The sequence below is a fragment of the Peromyscus maniculatus genome, chromosome 21 (genome assembly GCF_049852395.1).
Source record: "Peromyscus maniculatus bairdii isolate BWxNUB_F1_BW_parent chromosome 21, HU_Pman_BW_mat_3.1, whole genome shotgun sequence".
Classification (NCBI taxonomy): domain Eukaryota; kingdom Metazoa; phylum Chordata; class Mammalia; order Rodentia; family Cricetidae; genus Peromyscus; species Peromyscus maniculatus.
In genome coordinates, this window is record NC_134872.1 from 36,464,970 (window position 1) to 36,487,798 (window position 22,829).

The 22,829-nt window shown below is 46.9% G+C and overlaps 1 protein-coding gene across 50 annotated transcripts in view; it reads right to left on the minus strand.

Annotated features, from left to right (window-relative positions):
• The window catches only part of Map4k4 (mitogen-activated protein kinase kinase kinase kinase 4), a 151,912-nt gene extending 135,965 nt beyond the window's left edge, over positions 1 to 15,947 (minus strand). For all 50 annotated transcript variants that reach the window (XM_076557402.1, XM_076557405.1, XM_076557401.1 and 47 more), the window contains exons 1-2: positions 15,792 to 15,947; positions 15,442 to 15,507 (exon numbers count right to left, since the gene is read on the minus strand). In XM_076557402.1, coding sequence (XP_076413517.1) covers positions 15,442 to 15,507; positions 15,792 to 15,848 — 123 coding nt within the window. In that variant the 5' untranslated portion in view covers positions 15,849 to 15,947. The remainder of the gene's footprint in view (positions 1 to 15,441; positions 15,508 to 15,791) is intronic.
• Positions 15,948 to 22,829: the final 6,882 nt, after the last annotated feature.

Here is a 22,829-nt window from a genome sequence, read left to right on the forward strand (position 1 = left end):
TAGAAAATACATAGAGTGGATGAGACTACTAGCAAAGCAGACACTGAGGATAAAAAGACAAGTAAGGCGCTGGAGAGACAGCTCAGTGGTTCAGAGCTCACACTGCTCTTAACAGGAGACCCAAGTGTGGTTCCCAACACTCACATTAGACAGCCTACAAGCCCCTGGAACTCCAGCTCCAGGGGATCCAATGCCTCTGGCCTCTGTACACACCAAACTCACATACACACATCCACAAATATATACATACACATAATTTAATAAAAACAAGTTTGTGTTTTAAGAGAGTAAGTGAACATGAAACCTGAGCAATAGTGGCCATGCCAAATGAAGCCCTGCAATAGTCTGAGGAAACAATAGGGTGCACATATGTGTGCGCGCGCGCACACACACACACACACACACACACACACACACACGCACACACACACACGAGCACAAGATAACAAAATCACTCCAAATCAACAATAAAAATAGTTTTAAAGGCAGCCAGAAAAGAATGACATTTATAAACAAAGGAACAATGGATTAACAGATTCAAATAGAGGCAAAAATGGAAACGAAGACAGAGTAACTATAACATACTGAAAGGAAAATATATGAGTCATATTTCAGATATGAAAAATGAATGCTTTCAGATGTGCTAAGCTAAAAGAATTCATCAGCCAACTTGTACTAAACAATAATACTAGTACTAGTAACAGTAACAATAATAACAATAAATTAAGGAAAATCCTCAGACACAAAAAAATGATACCAAGAAATACAGGTCTAAATAAAAAATGCCAAGTACCAGACAGTGTAACCACTAGTATGCCACAATACTCTAAGGTCATGTGTAGTAGGTGAGCAAGAATCGCCCCCAAAGGCTCATATATCTGAATGCTTGGCCACAGGGAGTGGTTCTACTCAGAAGGATAGGAGGTGTGGCCTTTGTTGGTAAGTGTGGCCTTGTTGGAGGAAGTGTGTCACTGGGGGTGGGCTTTGAGGTTTCAAAAGCTCAAGTCAGGCCCAGTGTCAGGATGCTTCTTCACAGCAACAAAACACTGACCAAGGCAGAAGCTGGTGCCAGGGAGCTGGGTATTGCTGTGACAGGCCTGACCATGCTATCTGGCAGAATGGGGACTTTGGATTAGGAAAGTAGTTGAATGTTTTAAGCAGGGTTTAACAGGCTGTCCTAGTAAAAGCATGCAAGATAGTGGTCCTGAGGGTGAAGTGGATTGTGAGAGCCCAGCTCAAGAAGTTTCAGAGAAGAAGAATATTAGTAAGTGACTAGAGACCATTTTTGTGATATTTTGGCAAAGAATGTGGCTGTTTTTTACCCTTTTCCAAAAAAATCTGCCTGAGGCTCAAATGAAGAGTTTTGAATTAATAGTGTTAGCAGAGGAGGTTTCAAGACAACCTAGTATTGACTTTGTCATATGGTTATTAGTGGCAAGTCTTATGCAGACCTATACTGAAAAGGAGCAAGCTGATGCAGAAAAATTACCAAACATACAGTTTGAGGAGAAAAGGAGCATCAGGGAGTGTAATGGAGCTAAGTCCTGTGCTCAAGGAGACAAAAAGCTAAAGAAAAGCCCGGTGTTAAATGGACTAAAGGGAGTGTGACCTCAGGGCAAAATCCCACCCAGCTAAACTTCCAACTAGCAAGAAGGAATTAAAGAAAAGCTTAAACAGTGAAGGAAACCATCAACAACAGATAGCTGGTATAACTGTAATTGAACAAGGGGGGCATGTTCTAGCCCAGCAAGCAGCAGAACTTGGCAGCTTGGGACACATAGTTCTGGCTTTAGAGTCAAGGATACAAGAAAGGAGTTATGGAATCTCCCTACTAGGTTAAGAAAAGCTGCTGAGGCCAGGCATGTGTCAGGGGTGTCCCTGAATGGAGACCCACAGAGGCCACTGCATCAAACTGTGAAGGTGAAACCTAATTTCATTAGAGACCCCAAGGTGTTGGAGATTGCAGAGTTGTGGGATACCTGCCAAGAAAGAGCTGCAAACCAGGTGTGGGGCCAGCCCAAGAGAGATAAGTATGTTGTAGTCAACAAAGATGAAAGGAGCTGGAGATCTGAAAAGCGCTCTGACATCAGACATGGGGATGCAGGGTTTGGAGTTTACCCTGCTGGTTTTAGGTCTTGCTTTGCTTGAGTATTTCCTCACTATGCTCCCTTACCTCCCTTTTGGAGTGGTAATGTATATTATGTGCCACTGTATGTTGGAAGTATGTGATCTGCTTTTTGATTTTTGTTTTTACAGGGGGTTGCAGTTAAGAGATTGCAAAGTGTCTCAGAAGAGACTCTGAACTTTGGACTTTTAAACAATGTTGAGAATGACAGACAATGGGGACTTTTGAAGTTGGACTGAATGCATTTTTGCATTCTGATATGGCTACAAGCCTGTGGGGACCAGGGAGTAGAATTTGGTGGTTGAGAAAGAATAGCTCCCGTAGTCTTATTATATATTTGAATGCTTAACCATCAGGGAGTAGCACTACTAAAAGAACTAGAAGGTATGATCTTATTAGGAGGTGTAGCCTTGCTAGAGGAAGTATGTCATTGGGGGTAAGTAGGCTTGAGGTTTCAAAAGCTCAAGTCAAACCCAGTGTCTCTGTCCTCCTGCCACCTGCCAATCCAGATGCAGAACTCTCAGCTACTCTCTTCTCTCTTCCCGCTGCCTGGGGATCCACATATAGAAAAGCTACCGTGTCTGCCCGCATTCCACCACTCCCTGCCATGAGAACGATGGACTAAACCCTGGAAACTGTGAGCAAGTCTCAATTAAACGCTTTCTTTGGAAGAGTTGCCTTGATCACGGTGTCTCTTCACAGCAAGAGAGGACTGACCAAGACAGCCATGTAAGGGTCAATACTGCCAAGCTGACAGGACCTAGAACCACCTGGGAGACAGACCTCTGGGCATGCCTGTGAGGGATTGCCCACACTGGGTTAACCGAGATGGAAAGGTCCGCTACGCCATTCCAGAGACAGGCATCCTAGGCTCAAACAAGAGAAAGCCAGCTCGCCAAGGCAAAGGGGCCCTGCCCTACAGGCAGGTATCCTGACTGTAGCTGCAATGTGCCCAGACTCCCACTCTCCTGCCGCCACACCTTCCTACCACAATGGGTGCGCCATCAAACTGCAAGCTGAGAGAAACCCTTCCTCCTCCTTTACCTTTGCTTTTTAAAAGGCAAAAATACAGGCCAGGCGGACAGGAACGGGAGGTCTCTTACACATGAAATGTATGACATCTGCACCTAGATTGTAAGCTATAGATTTACACTACAAGTCAGGCACGGTGGCCCACACCTCTAATCCCAGCACTTGGGAGGCAGAAGCAGGAGAATCTCTTGGAGTTGGAGCCCAGCCTGGTCTGCAAAGGGAAACTATCTCAATAAATAAGTAAGCAGTGCACCACTACAAATTCTAAAACAAAATATAAAATGACAAAATTACAGCTAGTAACCCTGCAAAGAAAAGAAAAAAATGGAATTATGGGGTGGGGGAGAGACTCCCAAAGACAAAAAGGAAAAAAAAAAAAAGGTCCTTATATGCACACAGAGCCAAGGGAAAACAAAGACATTCCATATATAATTTAACATTAAATCACTTCTTTCATGTAACAATAAGTAAGCAGCAGAAAATATTTTCAGCTAATGAAGTAAAAATCTAGTGAAAAATGAATTATCTAATTCAATCTTGGGGGTTAATGGCTGACAAAGCCCTATTAAAACAAAAGAAATTTCACACTTTGAAAGCTAGCATTAAAAGCTGCAGAGTTCTTTTCTAGTAAGATCAGGAAAAGGTTAGAAATATTCTATTCATTTTGTGGGCCTGCAAGATGGTTCAGCAGGTATGGGCACTTGCCCAAGCCTGACAACCTGAGTTTGATCTCTGGGGCCCAATGTAGGAGAGAACCAACTCCAGCCAACTGTCCTCTGCCTTCCACACTCACATCATGGCACGCTCGCCCCCACACTCACACCATGGCATGTTCACACCCATGTGTACATAGACATGTGCGCATGTGCCCATATACAAATAAACGTAATTTTAAAAATTAAAATAAATATTCAATTAGTATTATTTTTCAAAATCCAACGAAGCCATTTTACTTAGTAAGCTCAGAAAAAAATAAAATTGTATCCAGATTATAAAAAAGCAAACAATTATGTGCTGAGTACCGGACTAAACACACGACGGCGTCCTGCCTAGTGACAAGTGCATTCACCTATACACACACTGATGTTACACACTGGAAAAATAAAATGCCTCAAGGGCAACATTCCTCATAATCTACCCCCAGCATTAAATGACCCACAACTAACTATAAACAGCAGCTTAAAAAAGAAATGCAAAGTTATCTTTCAATCACTTATTTCTATAATGGGAACTACAGAAACTTTTAAACCTGTACACAGGTTTATCCCCAAACCTGTACCGAATGTAACCATCTTACTAAAGTCCCCTTTCTTTTCAAGATCTAAGATCAGGGGGGGGGGGCAGCACCTGGGAAAGCAGTCTCCTTTCTGTGTATAGGTCACATGCGGCCAGCTCTGGGTCTCCACTCTCCAAGTATTATTCCAAATCCTACTCAAAGGACCTTCCAGGCCTAATAAGCTCCACCTCTGAAGAGATGTCCAGTCTGACACGTGCATAACTGATACAGGAGACTCCCAGCAATCCACCCCCAACAGTAGCAGCTGCTGGAGGTAACAGCTCCCAAGACACAGCTAGCTCAAAGCAAACTGAGGGAGAGAGTCAGTGACCGTGATAAACCCAGGACCCTCCCCATTCGCCTTCTCTTTATTCAAGCCTCCAAAGTGGTATTCACCAAGACAGTAGTAAGTCACGGGCTAAATGGCTTCTTTGAAATCTAGGGACTCTTTATTTCTCCTCACTCATCTCTGCCTCGTGCACAGAATCTCTACTGTGGACACCACTGTATCCACTTCACAAATGCAATTCTGCTACAGTCTCATGTTCTCTCATAAGCCCTGCAATACTCCATCTGTACTATCACTCTCTCAAAACCTTTCATTTGCTGCCTAACATTGGGTTCATCAACTACACAATGGCACAGACTGACTTTCTCGTTCACTGTTGACAGAGTGCCTGGCACACATTATACACACATCAAGCGTTTCAGTAATAAATAAGAGATCTTGCCTAGCTGGCTAGGCTCAAAACACTTGTAGACAGTGAACCAAGAAATAAATATTAAGCCTTTAAATCACCGGTTAGAACCGAGGATCCAGATTTTTTTTTCCCTGGCAATCAAAGGAGAGAGAAGCAAGAATGACAGGAAAGAACACTCACAGCCTCAGAACACTACACACCCCAAGTCCACACTGGCACGCCCTGGGACTTGAGTCACGGAAAAGTGAATGAACATGGCCAACAACTGTGTGGCACTGGAAGGCGCATCCTCAACCATACCCAACATTCAGTATCTCACTGGGAAGGACTGTCCCTGGGTGCAGTCTTTACTCAAATAACGATCTTTAGCCCGAGATCTCAAAATGACATAATAAAAGCTACGCAGCAATTACACAAAGAACATCAGAAAAAAACCTGAGGAGGGCAGAGAAGTCTGAGAGGCAGCAGTACTCTCTCACGGTCTAAACAGGTAAGAATGCTCCCAGGTCAAGAGTTTTCTAAAGGTCCACGATTATCACATTTAGTAAGAGTTGAGCTGATGCCTCAGGTCTCTAATAAGATAATCATTTTTAAAAAAAAGTAAAGTTGTACAAGTTGGCACATGCCTATAATCTCAACTCTCAGACAGACACTCAGGAGGCTGAGGGAGAAGGATCATGAGTTCAAAACCAGTCTGAGTTACTTAGCAACATCCTGTCTCACAATACCACCCCTACTCCCATCCAACACCGTGAAGGAACTTTTGGAGCAAATTCAGGGGAGTAACCTCATCCCTTCACACATAACAGAGAAGATCATTTCTTTAACTTGCCATACGTTTGTCTGTCCACACACAGATTTTTAAGCATGTGCACACGTGCTACAGGTGACCACACGAGTCAGTCCTCTCCCGCCACTTTGTGTGATCCCTGAGTGGAAGTCAGGCCCTCTCAGGCCTGCTCCTCCTTCCTCTGAACCTTATTTTTTTAATCCTGGTGAGTCAACAGCTCCTATTTGGGATAAAGCAAGACACTCGTCTTCAGCATCAAACACTGGCTACCTTTATAAAATAAAATAAATCTAAAAGCACAGGGAGAAGGAGAAATGTGGTTTCTGACACCAGTGAATTCAGTGACAGTAGAGTCTGTCTTGACAGCAGTAAGAAACTGTACTCACAGCTCAAGAATATGACTTAACCTTACAGCAGGAGCAGGGAAGATAGAGATTTCAGGAAAGCAGAGCTTTCAAATGCTCCCCCAGCCCAGCCCAGCCCCCACCCAAAGTCCTGTCATGAGAGTCAGAGATCAGGCACATTCAGGGCAGTATAGCCAGAAAGGGTGTTTGGTTAAGCTGATGAAATAGAAAGACCCAAGCAGACAAATGCCTGCTCCTTCCTCTCCTCCTCTCCTACAGAGAGTCCCGTCAGGCAGCCAGCCCTCTGAACAAGAACAAGACTCCAGGCAAAAATATCTTCCGAATGCACCATTCAAAAGAGCCCAACACTAGAAACAATTTCAGTGTCTATAAACCGGCAAAGATCTAGGCAGATATATGGCACATCCATATACTGGAATACTATAAACTAATAAAAAGAAACCACCAGGCCACTATATAGATAAACCTCAAAAACAGGAAGTGAAAGAAATCACACGCTACACATTGAGCTAATTTGAACAGAAAATAAAAAGGCAAATGTACACAAACAGAACCACTAGCACTTGCCTGGTGCTCTGAGTTAGAATGGGGAGTAATTGTAAAGAGTATGAGTATCTTACCTGGATCATCACAGTGCCGAAAATTGCTGTGGGTAAAGGCTGCATTGCTCTATAAATGTGCCCAAAATCACAGTAAATTAAAAAAAAAAAAAAACCTTTAAAAATCATTTCCAAACTCACTGTCTTGAAAAGCTGTTCCAAGCAGCATTCGGGCACTCAAGAGCACTGCTCTACATCTGCCTCCTACATCTCCCTCTTCCTCACCTTCACCTCCAGGGCCCGCATATCTTGAGCCAGCACAGGATCCTGGACCCGGCACTGCTGACCCATTTTCCTTTGTTTTCATGCTGTTTCTGTTATTGTTCTGGGTGAAAAGAAACACCTGGGCCCCATCCATAGGTTTAAAACACAGACATAGTTCTTAGTTAACCATGGTGGAGTGATCACATGCACCATGAGCTGTAACACTCATAAAAGTGATAAAGTAAACAAAAGAATGAAAAAGAGACCGAGAGAGACTATGACACAGATCACTTCTACCAAGTTTTGAAAACTGAGAGACGACAGAGCAGTTATTGATTCATAAAAGAAAAAAAAAAAAAACTTATTACCCGAATGCCAGGAAAATAGACAGGCAGTTTGCCCTCTGGAGTCCAGAAAACACCCTCACTTGAAAGCACCTCCTACCAAATCACTAAGGCTAAACTCAAGAGGACTCATCTAAGTTTGCAGCCCTCTCTTTGCTCGCCCAGCTGGGTGACCACCTCCTCAGTCCACACCATGGCAAATCAGAGCGTTAGTCCCTGGCGGAAAGGATGCTCCAAAGGGTAGAGGCCAAGTGGAGGGCAGAGGTGGAGCAGCTGAGCTTAGAGCCCGCAGTGACTTACGACTTTACATCCTGAATGCTTCTCCTGCAAGCCACTGGACGATGTATTTCAGCATAATGAAATAGCAAGCCAAAGACGGTGGCCATTTAGAAACAGGGACATTCCATGACACAGCTGGACACTACTAGGTCTAGGGGCAGTCTTACCTGCCCAGCTCTGAAGTAGCTCTAGGGTAGAAAAGTTGAAATTAATAGGTTATCTGAAACAACTAGTTATATGTCCTCAGCATGAGGGGAAATGGCTGAGAGAGGTTGAACTTTGCTAGACATTTGGCTTATCTTTCCGGGTAAGTGAATGGGAAGGTAACGGTGAGGCGCTGAAAACCCAGCAATAAGAAAGCAAAGCAATGTTAAAAGGAAGGAAGCTGTCTCATACGGAAACACTGTATGTCAGCTGGCTCACAGATAAAGAGTATTTACAAAGTCGTGACAACATAAGCAACTATCGTTTTAGCCCCAAGTGACGACATACTCATTTACGGGAGGAGCAAGCGTAAGAGCCAAGTATTCAACTGCTCTTGAACTACAGGAGCGCAGCAGCAGCAGCAGCAAATACTGTCACAGCATGCCAACGCATAAGTAAGACTAGTAAACTGAGAAAAATGGGTATCACATACAACAGGCAGGTACGGCAGTAAACATCAAACACAGCAGCGGACCGTGCTGGAAACTGATGCCTCTGAAGGGCAGGATAGCGCCATATATTGAAACAAGCATTAGGACTTTGGATCGCTACTCTACTTGTAACTGTAATACATTTAAGGCCCTTATCATAAATAACCGAGGGGTTATTTTTAAGTTATAACTGAAAGGTGGGGTCCTTTCTTTTAATTATTTAAATGGAATAGGATAACTTGTCCATATGTAGCCATATTTGAGACACAATGCCAGGGATCAGAGATATTTGGCCGTAAGCACAAAGCTGGACGCACAGGTTTCTCGGCTTAGCTTCTCAGTGGTGGGAAGTCAACTGTTAGCGCTGACAACAGCCTGCTAACGTGCCCAGCAAGGTGAGCTGAGAGCTCTACTCCCTATCAGTTTTACTTGTCAGGTCCATGCTTCTCAAAGCACAGTTCACTAACCAGGGTGAAAATAAGAGCGTTGCCCAAACTGCACGCGCACAGCAAACTGCTACAGCAAACTGCCCACCAGCACTAGATGTCCACCTTGTTTCAGTTTTCCAGTCATCTGCTCTTACTGTGTTTTAATGAACAGTTACTGAACCACCTAAATTTTTAAAAAAGAACATTTCAGCCAGGTGTAAGACATTCCTATAGTCCCAGCTATTCTGGAAACTAAGGCAGGAGAACCTTGAGTTCAAGGCCGGGCTGAGCTACAGACATAAACTAAGGAGACCCTGCCTCATTTAAAAGCAACAACTGGCCGGTACAGTGGCGCACACCTGTAATCCCAACACGGAAAGCAGAGGCAGGCAGATCCACAAGTTCAAGGCCAGCCTGGTCTACACAGTACGTTCCAAAGCAACCAAGGGCTACATAGTGAGAACCTGTCTCAACATCAAAGCAGTGAGCTGCGCTGGTTCCATGGGTCTGAAAGCAGCTGTGTTGGCTGAGGACCAGAGGGCGCAGAGAAGCCTGCCTCACACCTTATAGCTGTCACTTTGTGTCCACTCCTGTCTCTCCTCTTTCACTGAAGGAAGCAGGATCCCTCCCCACAGTGCACTAACACACACAAGAGGCCCCATGTAGGAAACAGTACAGTAAGTACCTGAAAACAAAAACAAAAAAAACACTGCTGTACATTTCTCCTTTGACTCCCCAATTCAGTTCTAAACTCCCTGTAGTGGCCCCCATACATAAAACATTTCTCATCTTAAAACATGAAGTCCTAAAACACTGTTCTTTAAAACTTGTCCAGGAAAACATGCATCCTAAGTCATTACTCCGCTAATTACTTAACCCACACAACGCCAGCAGTCTGTGGTAACGAAGCAGTCTCATAACAGAAGATCATATTCTATTTGGCAAACAGTAAAACCCAGAAACCTATTTTTGGCGACTGGTAATAATAAATGTAACATTTCCTTGCCCTTCTCCAGTCTCTCCCTAGCCATCTTTCCACACACCCAAAGAGTTTACCCTGATTCGACCCTTGGGCTCTCTCTCTGCTAGCAGAGCAAACTGCTGTCAACCCAGTCTTCTCCAGTGAAGTAGGTACCTGGGGATCCTTACCCTGATCACAAGCAGCCCTAGTATTCTAACATTGATCGTTCAGATGAGAAACCAAACTCAGTGTAAAATCTACTTCAATCCTCAAAGCAACTACTTGCAAATACCCTGCATACCACAATTTGCTAGGTATCTGTCTACCCTGTGAGAGAAACACTGTAAACACTAATTCAGACCCCGACCACCACCACGTGCTCTAAACGTGGGACACCGTGAAGCCCTCTAATGTGCTTTTGAACACTTCACTTTACTGTCCACAGACCCCATCTAAGCCGGAGAAAAAACCGGAGAGGGGGCCACATGGTAGTGCTCACCTCACCCTAGCGGTGTCTCAGCATCTTGCCTTTCTGTATCCCAAAAGTGTGAATTTCTACAATTACACAGCCTCCTGCTCCCTGCTGTCGTTTTTAACGACGGGAATAAGTGACTGGGAAAGTGGACGCACTGATAAAACACGGGCATTGCGAACTTAAGACAACAGAGAGAGCGAGACCTTTCTGATGACCCAAGCGTGGGCAGGGATTGATTCACACAGCCACTCACACCAGAGGGCAGGACTTACTAATAAAGAAACAAAGGAAATACCACCAAGAAACTCACACGTGAAAGCATCTACCTTTAAGGCACTCAATTACAGTGATTTCCACTCCCCTAGGAAGGAAGCTCCTTAGGTAACTATTCTTCCGCTCAGCACAACTTTCCTGTGACATATCACTCCAAAAGGAGAAAAAAAAATTAATGTATCTTTGTTCTTTCAGGCTCAACCTGTGAACACATACACTGTTTGTTATTAAAAAAAAAAAAAAAGGCATGGATAATATTTTTGGATTGTGTTAATACATAGAAATATACCCATCTCCAAGTCTGGCTAAGAAAAAAAGGCAAAATACAAGTTTGCTGCTATTCATGAGTACACATTTATGACAGTGTTTCAGAAAGTGTCAAAACCCCCCTGCAGCAGGGACCCCTGGATTTCTGTCAAGCTTTGATGTTCCTGCTTTTGGGAAACAGCACATAGAAGTTAGGGGTTAACAGTCTGAAGAGCTTCACGGCAATACTTGTTCAACAGGCTGGCTTCCTCCCACCTTACCCACATCCAGATCCTTGCAGCATGAAGGGAACCCAAGTCTCAGAACAAGTCTGAACATGCCACTCAGCTACAGATCAGCTGGCACAACACTCTCCCGGTGGAACATGGCACTCAGAATTCTCATTGCCCACTGCACAGCTTCACCTCCCACCAGGAGTAAGAGGTGCTCTGCTTGCCAGACAATTCTTGGGGTACTTAACCCCCAGGCAGCGATCAGAATCAACTGAGCATTCCTACCCTGTCCATCAAAGCTCCACCTAATCTACTGGAAAGAACTCTCATTTAAAAGGAAGAAGAACCAAAGCCTACAAGAGTACATGCATGCCTCAAGTTAAATATACAGAGAAAGAAATGCCCAAGTAGTCACCTCAACCTGGCTTCCTCTCTACCATCTCCATCACCTGCTTCAGACCTTCACCGGTCCTCTCTGGACTCAGGTCCTAGGCCAAACATCTTACCTGTTCTTCCCAGAACATCATCTGATGAAGGTCCCCACTCCTAGGAATCCTCTGAGCCCAACAAAACCTTTTAATAGCTTCCCAATGCTTAAGGAATGAGGTTGCTCCTCAACTGCAGCCCCCCAAAAATACCTTCCTGATATTGCCATATTCCCCTAGTCTTGCCATTCCCAATGGTCACTCTTGGTCCTTCATCCTCCACAGGCCCTCACCCCTCTCTGCCTTTCTTAAATAACCAAAGGGGCAGAGTTAGCAAAAACAAACTCTCAGTGTTAGCCACCCTGACTGACACCCAGGTCTTTGGGCCTAAAGTGGCCTCTTGCTTAGCCACCCGGGTTTACCTGACACCTCTCCTCTAAGGTCAGCAAACTAGGGGCAGGTCTGCTCTATCCTCCATAACTACGGTACCTCCCTAAATCCACCCAGATTTCAGACATTCTGCCAGACGGAGTCAGTCAGTGTCTCTGTCTGTCTGTCTGTCTCTCTCTCTCTCTACACACACACACACACACACACACACACACACACACACACACACACACAGCAATGCCTATTACTGAATTCTTCTCTAACACAGTAGTACAATCCCTTCAAGACAGAAGTTGCCTTCTCAGGATGGCAGTATGCTCATAAAATACAAAATACCATGTAAGAGAAATGTCTGTTGTAGTTACCCAAGAAAAACAAAAATCCTCAAATATTCAGAAGAAAAATAAAACCCAAAGTACCATGGAAATAAGCCTTTTGCTAGTCTTAATTTTCCACACTATTATCGTCCTCGCTGGTGAAAATAACTGAAATTCACCAGTTAGTCAATGTGGGTAACGAGCAAGCAGCCTAGCTCACTCTGGGCCTACAAAGTAGAGGGGCAGGCAGGGCGCTCGCAGGGCAAGGATGAGGACAGGAATCCAGATCCCCAGCACCCAGGTGGGCGCAGCAACCCACAGTAACCCACAGTAACGCCAGCATGGGGAGGGAGAAACAGGGGCCTAGAACAAGCTAACTAGCTGAACTGGGGCCTAGAACAAGCTAACTAACTAACTAGCTGAACTGGCAAGCTCTGGGTTTCCGTGGAGATCCTACCACAATGTATAAGGCAGAAAACAATCAAGGAAGACCCCTGACCTTAACCTCAGGCCTCCACATGCCACCCACATACACACCCATACATGGGGTATGTACACACACACACACTAACCTCAGGCCCATACATGGGGTACACGCACGCACACATATGTGTGTGTATGCATACGTATGTGTATATAGATGCCTGTGTGTATATTATACGTATATGAATAGAAAATGCAAAACGGAAATAAATTAGGACTCTAGGTTGTTGTTCAGCTAATGTTTTACCTAAAAATGCTTTTCTTAAAATTTTTTATAAATTTTTATAAATTGTAATAATTTAAAAATTTTTATAAATTGTAATAAATTCTACTATGAATAACCTAATCCCCAACCCCCCCCATGCCAAGCAACCAAAAATAAATAAATAAATAAGTAGCAACTAAACCATTCTGCACAACATTACTGGACCTAGAAATTAAACATGTGAAAGGCAACTGATGTCATTTCTGGGAGATTCAAGTTCCTTGTACCTGTCCACACGCCTGTAAGAACAAGTAGCAAGAACTGGGGCCGGCACGGCACACTAGGAAAAGAAAATCGGATGTGTTTCTCGGTGTGGAATAGCATTGGGATAATATTTAAAAAGGAGGAGCAAATACCCAAGTACTTATCAATGAATTGTTATCTGAAGTTCAAGAAAAAGGAAAAGAAGAAGACTATAGATGAAACAAAATCAACGGTGGGCTACTAAACTGAGCCCTTACAACTGCGCATGCTTGAAAACTTCCTTAAAGATGGGGGGCGGAGCTGGGGGGGGGGGATGGATGTGTGACTGCCTGCTGGTGAAACTGTAAGCACTACTTTGTTATGGAGTACACGCAACTTTTACATCCATGTCTTAATGCCTTAGATCTGCACAGAGGGTATTTCAACTGCACAGGGTGCAGTCTGAGAAAGGCAGAGTGTATCCCTAGGACTCCCCCAAAACAATGCTTCGCAAAGCCTTGGGTAGGAAGGGCGGGGTGGAAGAACAGAGGAGAAACAACAAAGAACCTGCCCAAGCTCACACACACACACACACACACACACACACACACACACACACACACACACACACCAAGTGCCCACCTCCTAAAACCAACAAGATCCACGCTGGCCTTTTAAAATGCACCAGTGCCTTCCAGCTCCCTTCACTACCCACAGTTTCCACGCTGACCCAGGGAGACACAAACAATCCAACTACTGTGTAACCAGGTCAAAAACAAGCTCTGGCTAACTCACTTGGAAGAGTCTACTCACCACTTAGATTTGGCCAGAGAAACTGGGTTAGAAAACAGCCAACCAGTGCTTACACAAACCCTGGAGCTGGGAAGAATGTCTTGCAGCCAGTTACCAGCCACTCAGTGAGTTGCAACACAATCTTTTCCAAAATTTTCCAAAGCCTTCCAAAATTCAGTGGAGCCCAGCAGGCTGTTAACAGGGCTGCCTTTCAAATTCAAAAATCTGGCGCGGGGGGGGGGGGGGGGGGGGGGGGGGGGCGCGGCCGGCAACAGTTAACCCACAAAACACGCTAATTCACTTGAGATCACCTAAGAATACTGAGTCTAGTTCAGACCACAAGCCTGTCAATACCACCATCCAGAGCCCCAGGCTGGGGGGGAGGGGGAAGCTGTAGCTGGGAGAAGCAATCGGGAACACATAAACCCTATTCATAAGACAGAAAAGGGACAATAGAATCCACACTTAATTTGGCCTCAGAAAATGTCTACAGTCAGCTTCCACCGCCACCCCCATTTTTGGTGAAACAATCACAATTCTTCATGGTGAGCCACAAAGTCCTCCTTCATAACATAATTTTTTTGGGAGCGCAACTCTGACCCAGTCCTAACAAACTAGAAAACTCCCCCCGCGAAGACAGCCTCCAGAAAACGTTTAGTGACAAGAAAGACATCAAGAAAGAGAATGTAAAGTTCTTTTTTTTTTCTTTTTCTTTCCTTTTGCATTTGAAGCCTGGCTGGGCCTTCTTCTAGAATGTACACCCAACAGAATGAACAACAACACAGTTAGTCAGTCACGTTAGGTGCCAGCCCCTCAGCAGAGACTAACAGTCTCCAGACTCCTCAGTTTCATGTGGAGCTGGGGAAGAGGAGGGCAAGTGTAAAGAGAGAGACCTGGGGTGGTGGGTGTGAAACCGGGCACCCTCTCTCCTCCTCCCCGCCCCCCCCCCCAATCACACAGCTGTTACACAGGTTATTCCTGGAATTCAGATTTTCTAATCCCCACACTGTCGTCCTGCTCCCGTGACCCAAACACACACTCCTCCCGGCTTCCCCAAAAATACTGTGCACCAGAAGAGAGGATAGGCCGGCCAGGGCTTTCAAAGCAGCTCCAGGTGACACCCAAGTCCTCCCGGTCCAGTCCTTTGGCAAGCACTCTTAAGGAAGAAGCAGGATGACAATTCTCACGAAGACCAAGCCAGTGGCTGAGGGGAATTCATGGGCAGGCCTGTCTACACCGAATTTTAATTCACATACAAATGCAAACGCATGGAGGCCGGATTTGGAGACAAGGAAGGTGGGGTGGGGTGGGGGGGTGTTGGGGGAGACCCTCTGGTCATCTCTGAACTCAAAATGCCTTTTCTTATTTTGCTGAAGCAAAGTGCATGCCTAACAGCGTAGCTTATTTCCTTTATCTCAAAGCCAGGAAATGAGGTCTTTTAAGGCCAGTCTGAACACAGGCAAGGGAAAAAAAAAAAAAAATAAAGGCCAGGCGAAACCCCTTTCCCAACTTTTGGCCAGGCGGCATGGCCTCCAGTCAGCAGCAGCGTCTCGTCACCCTTCCCCTCGTCCCCTAAGAAGTTTCTCCACGCCACGGGGAACAAAGGCGCCCCACACCGACCTTATAGACTTGTCCATAGGTGCCATTTCCAACCACTTCCACCAGCTCAAAAATCCCAGCAGGGTCCTGGAGAGAGAGAGAGAGGAGGGGGAGATGATGGTGATGATGATGATTTTTTAAAAAGGGAGCCCCCCCCCAAAGGAAGAAGAGACAGAGCGGGGCGGAGGGATGCAAGGCGGTGACAAAGGCTGTGTGGCCCCGCCGGGTCCCCGCCGGCCGGGAGCGCCGCGGCGAGTCGCGCCCGAGTCCTACACCCGCCCGCCCGCCCGCCCGGCAGACAAAGGGGCCGCCGCGCCCGCGGGTGTCCGCGGCCGTGTCCACCGCGGCGCCCAGGGCGCGGCCGCACTCACCCGCAGGGACGAGAGGTCGATGTCCACCAGGCTCTTGGCGGGCGAATCGTTCGCCATCTTCCCCGGTCGCCGTCCCGGGAGCGACAGCCGCGGTCAGGAGCTCCGCGCGGCGCCGGGGCACGGGGCGGTACGGGGGCAAGGCCGCCGGCGGGCGGCGGGCGGCGGGCGGCAGCGGCGGCGGCGGCGTCTCCTCCTCGGAGCGCGACGAGCGCGGGCCCGCGCGCGGGGCTCACACCATGGCGCGGCGGGGCCGGCAGCTCCCCCGACCACCCCACCCCCCCGGGCGTCGCCCGCCCGCCCGCTTTGCTTTGCTTTGCTTTGCTTTGCTTTGCTTTGCTTTTTTGCTTTGCTTTGCTCGCCCGCTTGGCTTGGCTTTGCTCTGCTCGCCCGCGCGCGCGCCTTGGAGGAGCGGCCCGCCCGGGGAAGCTGGGGCCGCGGCGCCGGCGGAGAGTGCGGCGAGCCGAGCGCGAGGCCGCGAGACAAAGATGCCGCGGGAGGCGGGGGCGGGGGCGGGGACGCGGGGCACCGATCGGCGCTTCTGAGGAGGAGCGAGCGAGCGGCTCCCCCCGCCTCCCTTCTCCTCCTCCTCCTCCACCGCCGCCGCCGCTGCCGCCCGCCGCCGGGAAAGCGGGCGGAACCCGGCTCTCTCGCGCGCCCGCGCCGCGTGAATATTCAGCAGGGGTGGGGCTCGAACAATGGCGGGGCGGCGAGCCCTCCGCGGGCTGGCGGCCGGGCCCAGGGTGGGGCTGGGAGCCCTCGGGGCCTTCCCGGAGGAGGTGCGGGGGCTCGAGGGAACGCCCCTGCCTCCGCTAACAATGAATGGAGGACACCGAGGAACCCCGCGGCCCGGCGAGGCCACGGACCCTCGCCGCGCCCCGGGGGGGAAAGGGTGTGCCCGAGCGGGCGAAGGGGGACCCACCTCGGTCCCCACCCACCTCTCCCCGTTTTTTCCCTCCGCCGCCGCCTACCCCAGGTCGGTCCCGGAACCCCCTCTCTCCCCCCTTTCCCTACAGGATCTTCCTTTCCTTTCTCTTTTCCAGGCTCAATCTGTGGCGTGGTTGCAGTTAGAGGATTCGCTGAGCATCACTTGACCGCCCGGCCGAATCCGAAACAGCCCCTGTAATTGCTTGTTGCTGTGTTCCTGACAATGTGTGGTGGGTGAGACCTCTGTTTGGGATCTAAAGCCGGGACAGGGCTTATTAGTACCTGGAGATCACCACGGGTCACCACACAGGCTCCTTCCAGCACAATGGAAAGCGAGTCAGCTAGCCGGGTGAAAATCCTGTTTCATCAAGTCCATCTTTATCCCATTTCCAGACCAGCCAAGAACATGTTTGGCGTTACCTTACAGCGGGTGTTCTCGAGAGTACCCCTCAAGGACCAGGTAGTATTGTTTAAAAAAAAAAAAAAATCGCTGATGGGGGGCTTGACTCCCACATGGAAGAGGCCTGGAATGGGCCTGACAAGTTAGCAGAGGAAGCTAAGCTTGGTGTTCCGGGTGCCACCAAGATTAAAATCCAAGGTGTTTCATAGCTAGGCATCGCGGACATGGGCATCTGTTGTCACTAGCATTCTGCACCTACATCCCTTCCCACACACTCATGAACTGTTCTAAGTTCTAAGCAGTAGCCTCAGAGCAGAAAAACCAAAATACTATAAGTGTTTTTACACAGGCCCATTAAGTGTGGGTGTGGAAAGGAGAATGCTCTCCAGGCCGGCCTGTACCCAAAGTTCAAGTCAGCTGTGCCCAGAGAATATCTAGTTGCTTCCTGATAGTTTACATTCTAAGATTTTTGACACGAGACTCCATTGTAAAGTTAAATTATATTCGAAACTCCTGATATCCATGTATTAGGAAATTCATAGTAACAAGTGTTTGAGAATGTATTAATGCTTTTTTTTTTCCCTTGAGACAGGGTTTCTCTATTTAACTAACAGCCCTGGTTGTCTTGGAACTCCATTTGTAGACCAGGCTGGCTTTGAACTTACAGAGATTGGCTTGCCTCTGCCTCCCAAGTGCTAGGATTAAAGGCGTGCGCCATCACTGCCCACCAGTGCTTTTGTTTTCAATTTGGCTTTGTTTTGGTTTTTAAGACAAGGTGTCACCTACCCCAGGCTGGCGTTAAACTCACTAGGTTAGTGACTTATGGCCTTAAACTCATGATTCTCCCAACCTGGTAGGACTAAAGCTGCGCACAGTTTACGCTGTGTTAGGGATCTATAGTTCAGGGCTTTTCGAATGCTGGGCAAGAATTCTTCTGAACCTCCTTTCAAGTGCCTATTAGTGCTTTTAAATGGTTTTGTTTTGATCAACAGCAACGACATTTTAAGTTATTTACCCGAGAAGGTTAACTTACTCAGAGAACTAGCTTGGTGCACATCTCTGAACTTTCAGATCATATTATTACTGGTAATAATATGGTGCTCTTAATTGCCCTCCTTCACACATGGAAACTGAAATCAGAAGAAGTACTACCTTGCCCAATGTGCACAGCTGATCACTGTGCAGATATAGCAACTTCCTCCCATCTCTTTCCACGGGTTAGCATCAGACCCATGACATTGAGGCCTACCTCATACCACTTCCTTCTTATCTATATGAATTCCTCCCATCACTTCAGAACCACCACATCCTACTATAGGCTCTCTCTAAATCCCCCCACGCCCATCCTAAGATGCAATGGCCAGTATTACCACTGAGGCCGCTGTGTTCCACTTTCAAGGCAGTATCTATTATTGAAAGGGCTAACGTGCAGTGTGCCCCGGGTGTCAGAAAGAGTGCCACAGTGTATCCTCGGAGAATGTACAGCTGAGGGATGGTCATAGGACAGTTTCATAAATACCCATAACACAGAATATTGTAATCCCAGCCAAACAGAGCGCCGGGCAGCTGTCCTCTGAAGTCTGCTAGATTTAGGGCAAAGCTGAACTGGGTTTGAACCCTAGCTCTATTATTTATCAATTGTGTAACCTTGCTCCTGTTGCTTAACCTCCCAGACTATTTCCTCTTCAGTATACTAGATAAAGGCAAAAGATAGGAGAGGCAAATGAGAAGAGCTCAGGCCAGAGTCGTGAGGACAGGCGACTAGATCAAAGAGGTCGAGGGATGGTAGATTCTCCAAAGACTTGGCACCTGAAGGGATTCCAGAAAGCAGCATGGAGGTGAAAGGTAAAACACTTTCCTTATGGCTCAGAACCGTGCTGACGGTCACTAGCGTATCGCCAGGAGCAGAGGAAGATGGGGTTCACTGGATGACAATGACCAAATGTTGGCTTTTGCACCCAAAGCCAAAGTAAACGGAGCAGTTTTACATCTGTCCCGCTCGAAACTCTAGCTCTGTGGGTAGGGGGCCTTGCTGAAAATGCACAGCCGTGTAGTGGTGCAGGTGATCATAGCAAAATGCCTCAACTGGGTCGCTTTCGTGTGGGAGCTCTCCATTACTCATGCTTTTCCTAACTGAGGGACCCTTTGCCTGAGGACAGCGTCAGTCTGAAGATGTTAAATGGAACACTCTGGAAATAAATTTCACCAGTTGTAAACAACCTATTGCAATATGTTGTTATAATTGTTTTACTCTATTATTGTTGTTTTTAATAAATCGCTGTGCCTAGATTATGAGTTAAATTTTACCACAGATATGTATAGAAAAATGGTGCATATATAAACATATATATGTATGTGTGTATATATATGGGGAGGTATTATCTGCATTTTCAGATATCCACTGAGGATCTTGGCAGCTGCCTCTTACCTGTAGGATCATACCCTACAGATGGGTAACTACTCTAACAAAATGTATTTTCTTATAATTCTAGGGGCTCTATGTCCAAGATGAAGGTTTGTAATTACCCAGTTTTTGCTAAGGGCTTTACCTGTCTGGAAGACATCCACCTGGGTGGCTGATTAAGGAGAAGAGAATGTGCTTTGTGGTGGCCTTCTGAGCTTCACCCTTGTTATTCTTTGTTTGTTTTGTTTTGTTTTTGTTTGTAGGTGTGTGTGTGTGTGTGTGTGTGTGTGTGTGTGTGTGTGTGTGTGTGTGTGTGTATTTGCCTGGCTGTCTGTATGTGTACCATGTGTATGCATGTGCCTGAAGTGGCCATCCGTGCCCTTGAAACTGAAATTACAGGCATTTGTGAGCCATCTGACATGGATTTGGGGAGCCAAACCCAGATCCCGAGCAAGAGCACCAAGTGATCTTAACCACGGAACCCTCTCTAGGTGACACTAGGTGCTACTCTTCTGACTTACCCCAACTTAATGACTTCCCCAAGGATCCTGCCTCCAAGCACAAACCCATAGAGAGGAGATAAAGCTTCAGCATATGAATGGGGGTCAGGGGCAAGCCCTTGTCATTAGGTATCTGTGGTGGTTTAAATGAATGGCACCATAGACTAATATGTGTGAATACTTGGACCCCAGTTGATGGAACTATTTAGGAAGGATTAGGGGGTGTGGCTTTGTTGCAAGAGGCGTGTCATGAAGGATGGGCTTGAGGCTTCAGAAGACTCATGCCATTCCCAGTGTGTTTCTCTGCCTCCTGCGTGGGGATCAGGATGGGAGCTTCCAGCTGATGCTCCAGTACCATTCCTCCCTGCCTTTTAAGATGCTCCCTGCCATGGTGGTGATGGACTTCTACCCCTCTGGAACTCTAAGCCCAAATAAACCCTTCCTTCTACAAGTTACCTTGCTTATGGTGCTTTATCACAACAATAGAAGAGTTACTAAAACAGCGTCTGACTCGGCACTCAAAATAAACTGAGGCAAGAAGGTGATGAATTAGAAAATAAATACCAATCTGACATTTTAGGTCAGGGAGTAAAATAGCCATCTTAGATGAAGAAAGAAAACTTTGGAAGAGTGAAGAGGTCAGCCATACTGGGGAGAAGGCTCAGATCAGGGTCCTCAGAGATGGAGTGTGCTATCTGTCCATCACTGTAACAAGAGAAAGCTGTTTTCCTCAGTTTGGGAAGTCTCAGTCCATGATAAGTGGGCCCCTTTGCTTCTGGACCTACAGCAAGATGGCATGGCAGCTTGGCAGGGAGCACATGCCAGAAGCAAAGAAAAAAGAAGCCGTTGGGGGTCCCACTCACCCCCCACCCATTTGCTCAGTGATCCAGGATCCCTGCTAGAACCCACTCCCTAAAGTTTCTACCATTGCTTCATGGCTGATTCTGGGAATAAGCCAGCAGCACAGCTCACACCTAAAATCAAAACTACGTCAGTGAGTGCACAGAGCCGAGTCTGCGGGCCAATGCACCTCTAAACATCCTGCTTCTCAACACTGTCGCACTGGGGATTTTGTTTCCAACACAGGAACTCGGAGTGACACATTCAGACGACGGCACGTGAGTTACTCCTGAGCTTAGTAGGCTCTGGGACGTGAAAGCTCATCTTCCTGGGGTACAAGGGACGACGGTCACATCTGTACTCGAGCACAGAAGTTCCAAGGGGAGCTTAATTATGCAAGGCCCTTTGACCATTACGACATCACTTCGCTTATTTCTTAGTTTTTCTTTGTTGCAAAAATATTTGGGGAAATGCATATTGTCAAGATCAGAACAGGGCAGTACACAGCATGGATATGATTTGAGCATTCAAGGTCACTGAGGATGTAGGTCGAATAGAAAGAAGTAATGAAAGTATTACTGAGCCAAGGCAATTGAATCTAACAAGGGAAAAGATGTTGAACTGTGTACAGAGAAGGATGAAAGGGGAAAAGCAGGCTGACAGGCAGAGACCTTTCTCTGGTGGACTATGTGTTGAGCAGATATGTACCCTCTTGGTTCTTCACTTTTCTAACAGAGAATTGGGGGGTTGGGTAAAATGATCGACAGATCCTCTGAGAGCCTCCAATTTCTGTCAGCCATATACAGAGATGACACTATGCGCAGTGAAAAATAACAAATGGAGACTGCTGTAAATTTGGCAGCAAGCTCCCACCTTTAAAAGCCATTTTTGAAGGGCTGGCAATATGGTGTAGTATGGGACCACTTACACGGCTGGTACAAAGCCCTGAGTGGCATCCTCAGCACTCAAAAAGGGAAGAAGGTGCCCAGGAAGTGGTGGGGCACACCTGTGATTCCAACCGTAGAGAAGCAAAAAGCAAGAGGATCTGAGTTCCGGGCCAGCCTGTGTGTATCCAAAAAAAAAAAAAAATCTTTGATCATTGAAAGACAAGACCAGAATGCTTTAAACTACTGGTCTGATCATTGGGATTAAAGGAAATAACCAGAGGAACACCCGACAGGGTAGACAGTGTGAACTACAGAAGGTAGATCAAAGGGCAGCAAAAGAAGAAGTGGCCCCTAGGAGGGACCCACATCCTGCCCTTGCTCCCTAGGCTGTGGGTGTTGGCAGGTCTGTGATGAGGAAGTTGTCTTAGCTCGGGTCTCCCCAAGGCAGATCCAGAGACATGGATTTAGGTGTGATCAGTTTATTTGCCAGGATCATCCCCAAAAACACACACGTGAAGGTGTGTGTGCATTAGTAAGGACTGTGTTCACAAGTGAGGCATTGCTGTGAACAGCCAGGCTATGCATTCCTAGCTTGCTAAGACTGAAAACAAAAAGAGATCCACCTAAGTTCATTTCATAATAGCAGCAGAGACTGAGTGGTTTTTAAAGGACAGATTTGTTGGCGCACAGTTCTGGAGGATGGGAAGTCCAAGAGCATGACATCACCATGCGGCTTCACCACATGCCAGAAAGGGAAGGGCAAGCAGGTGTGTGCAGGAGGGAGCAGACACAGCCTAGCTCTATACCAATCCGCTCTTGGGGTGACTAATGCCGTCTGCAAAAGAACAAACTCAGAAAAGTATTAATCCCTCTTAAAGTGACCACACCCCTCCCAAGAGAAAGCCGGAAGGACAATCTCATTTCAACAGGAGTTTCGAAGTCAAGCTATAGCACTTGTGCTCAGAGAAAAGGGTTTTGTAAACGTCAAAACAATAAGCTGGGTGAGGTGGCCTACCTACACCTGCAAACTTAGCCACTTAGGAAACTGAGACAGGATTTGGCATTTGAGGAGCACCTCACTAA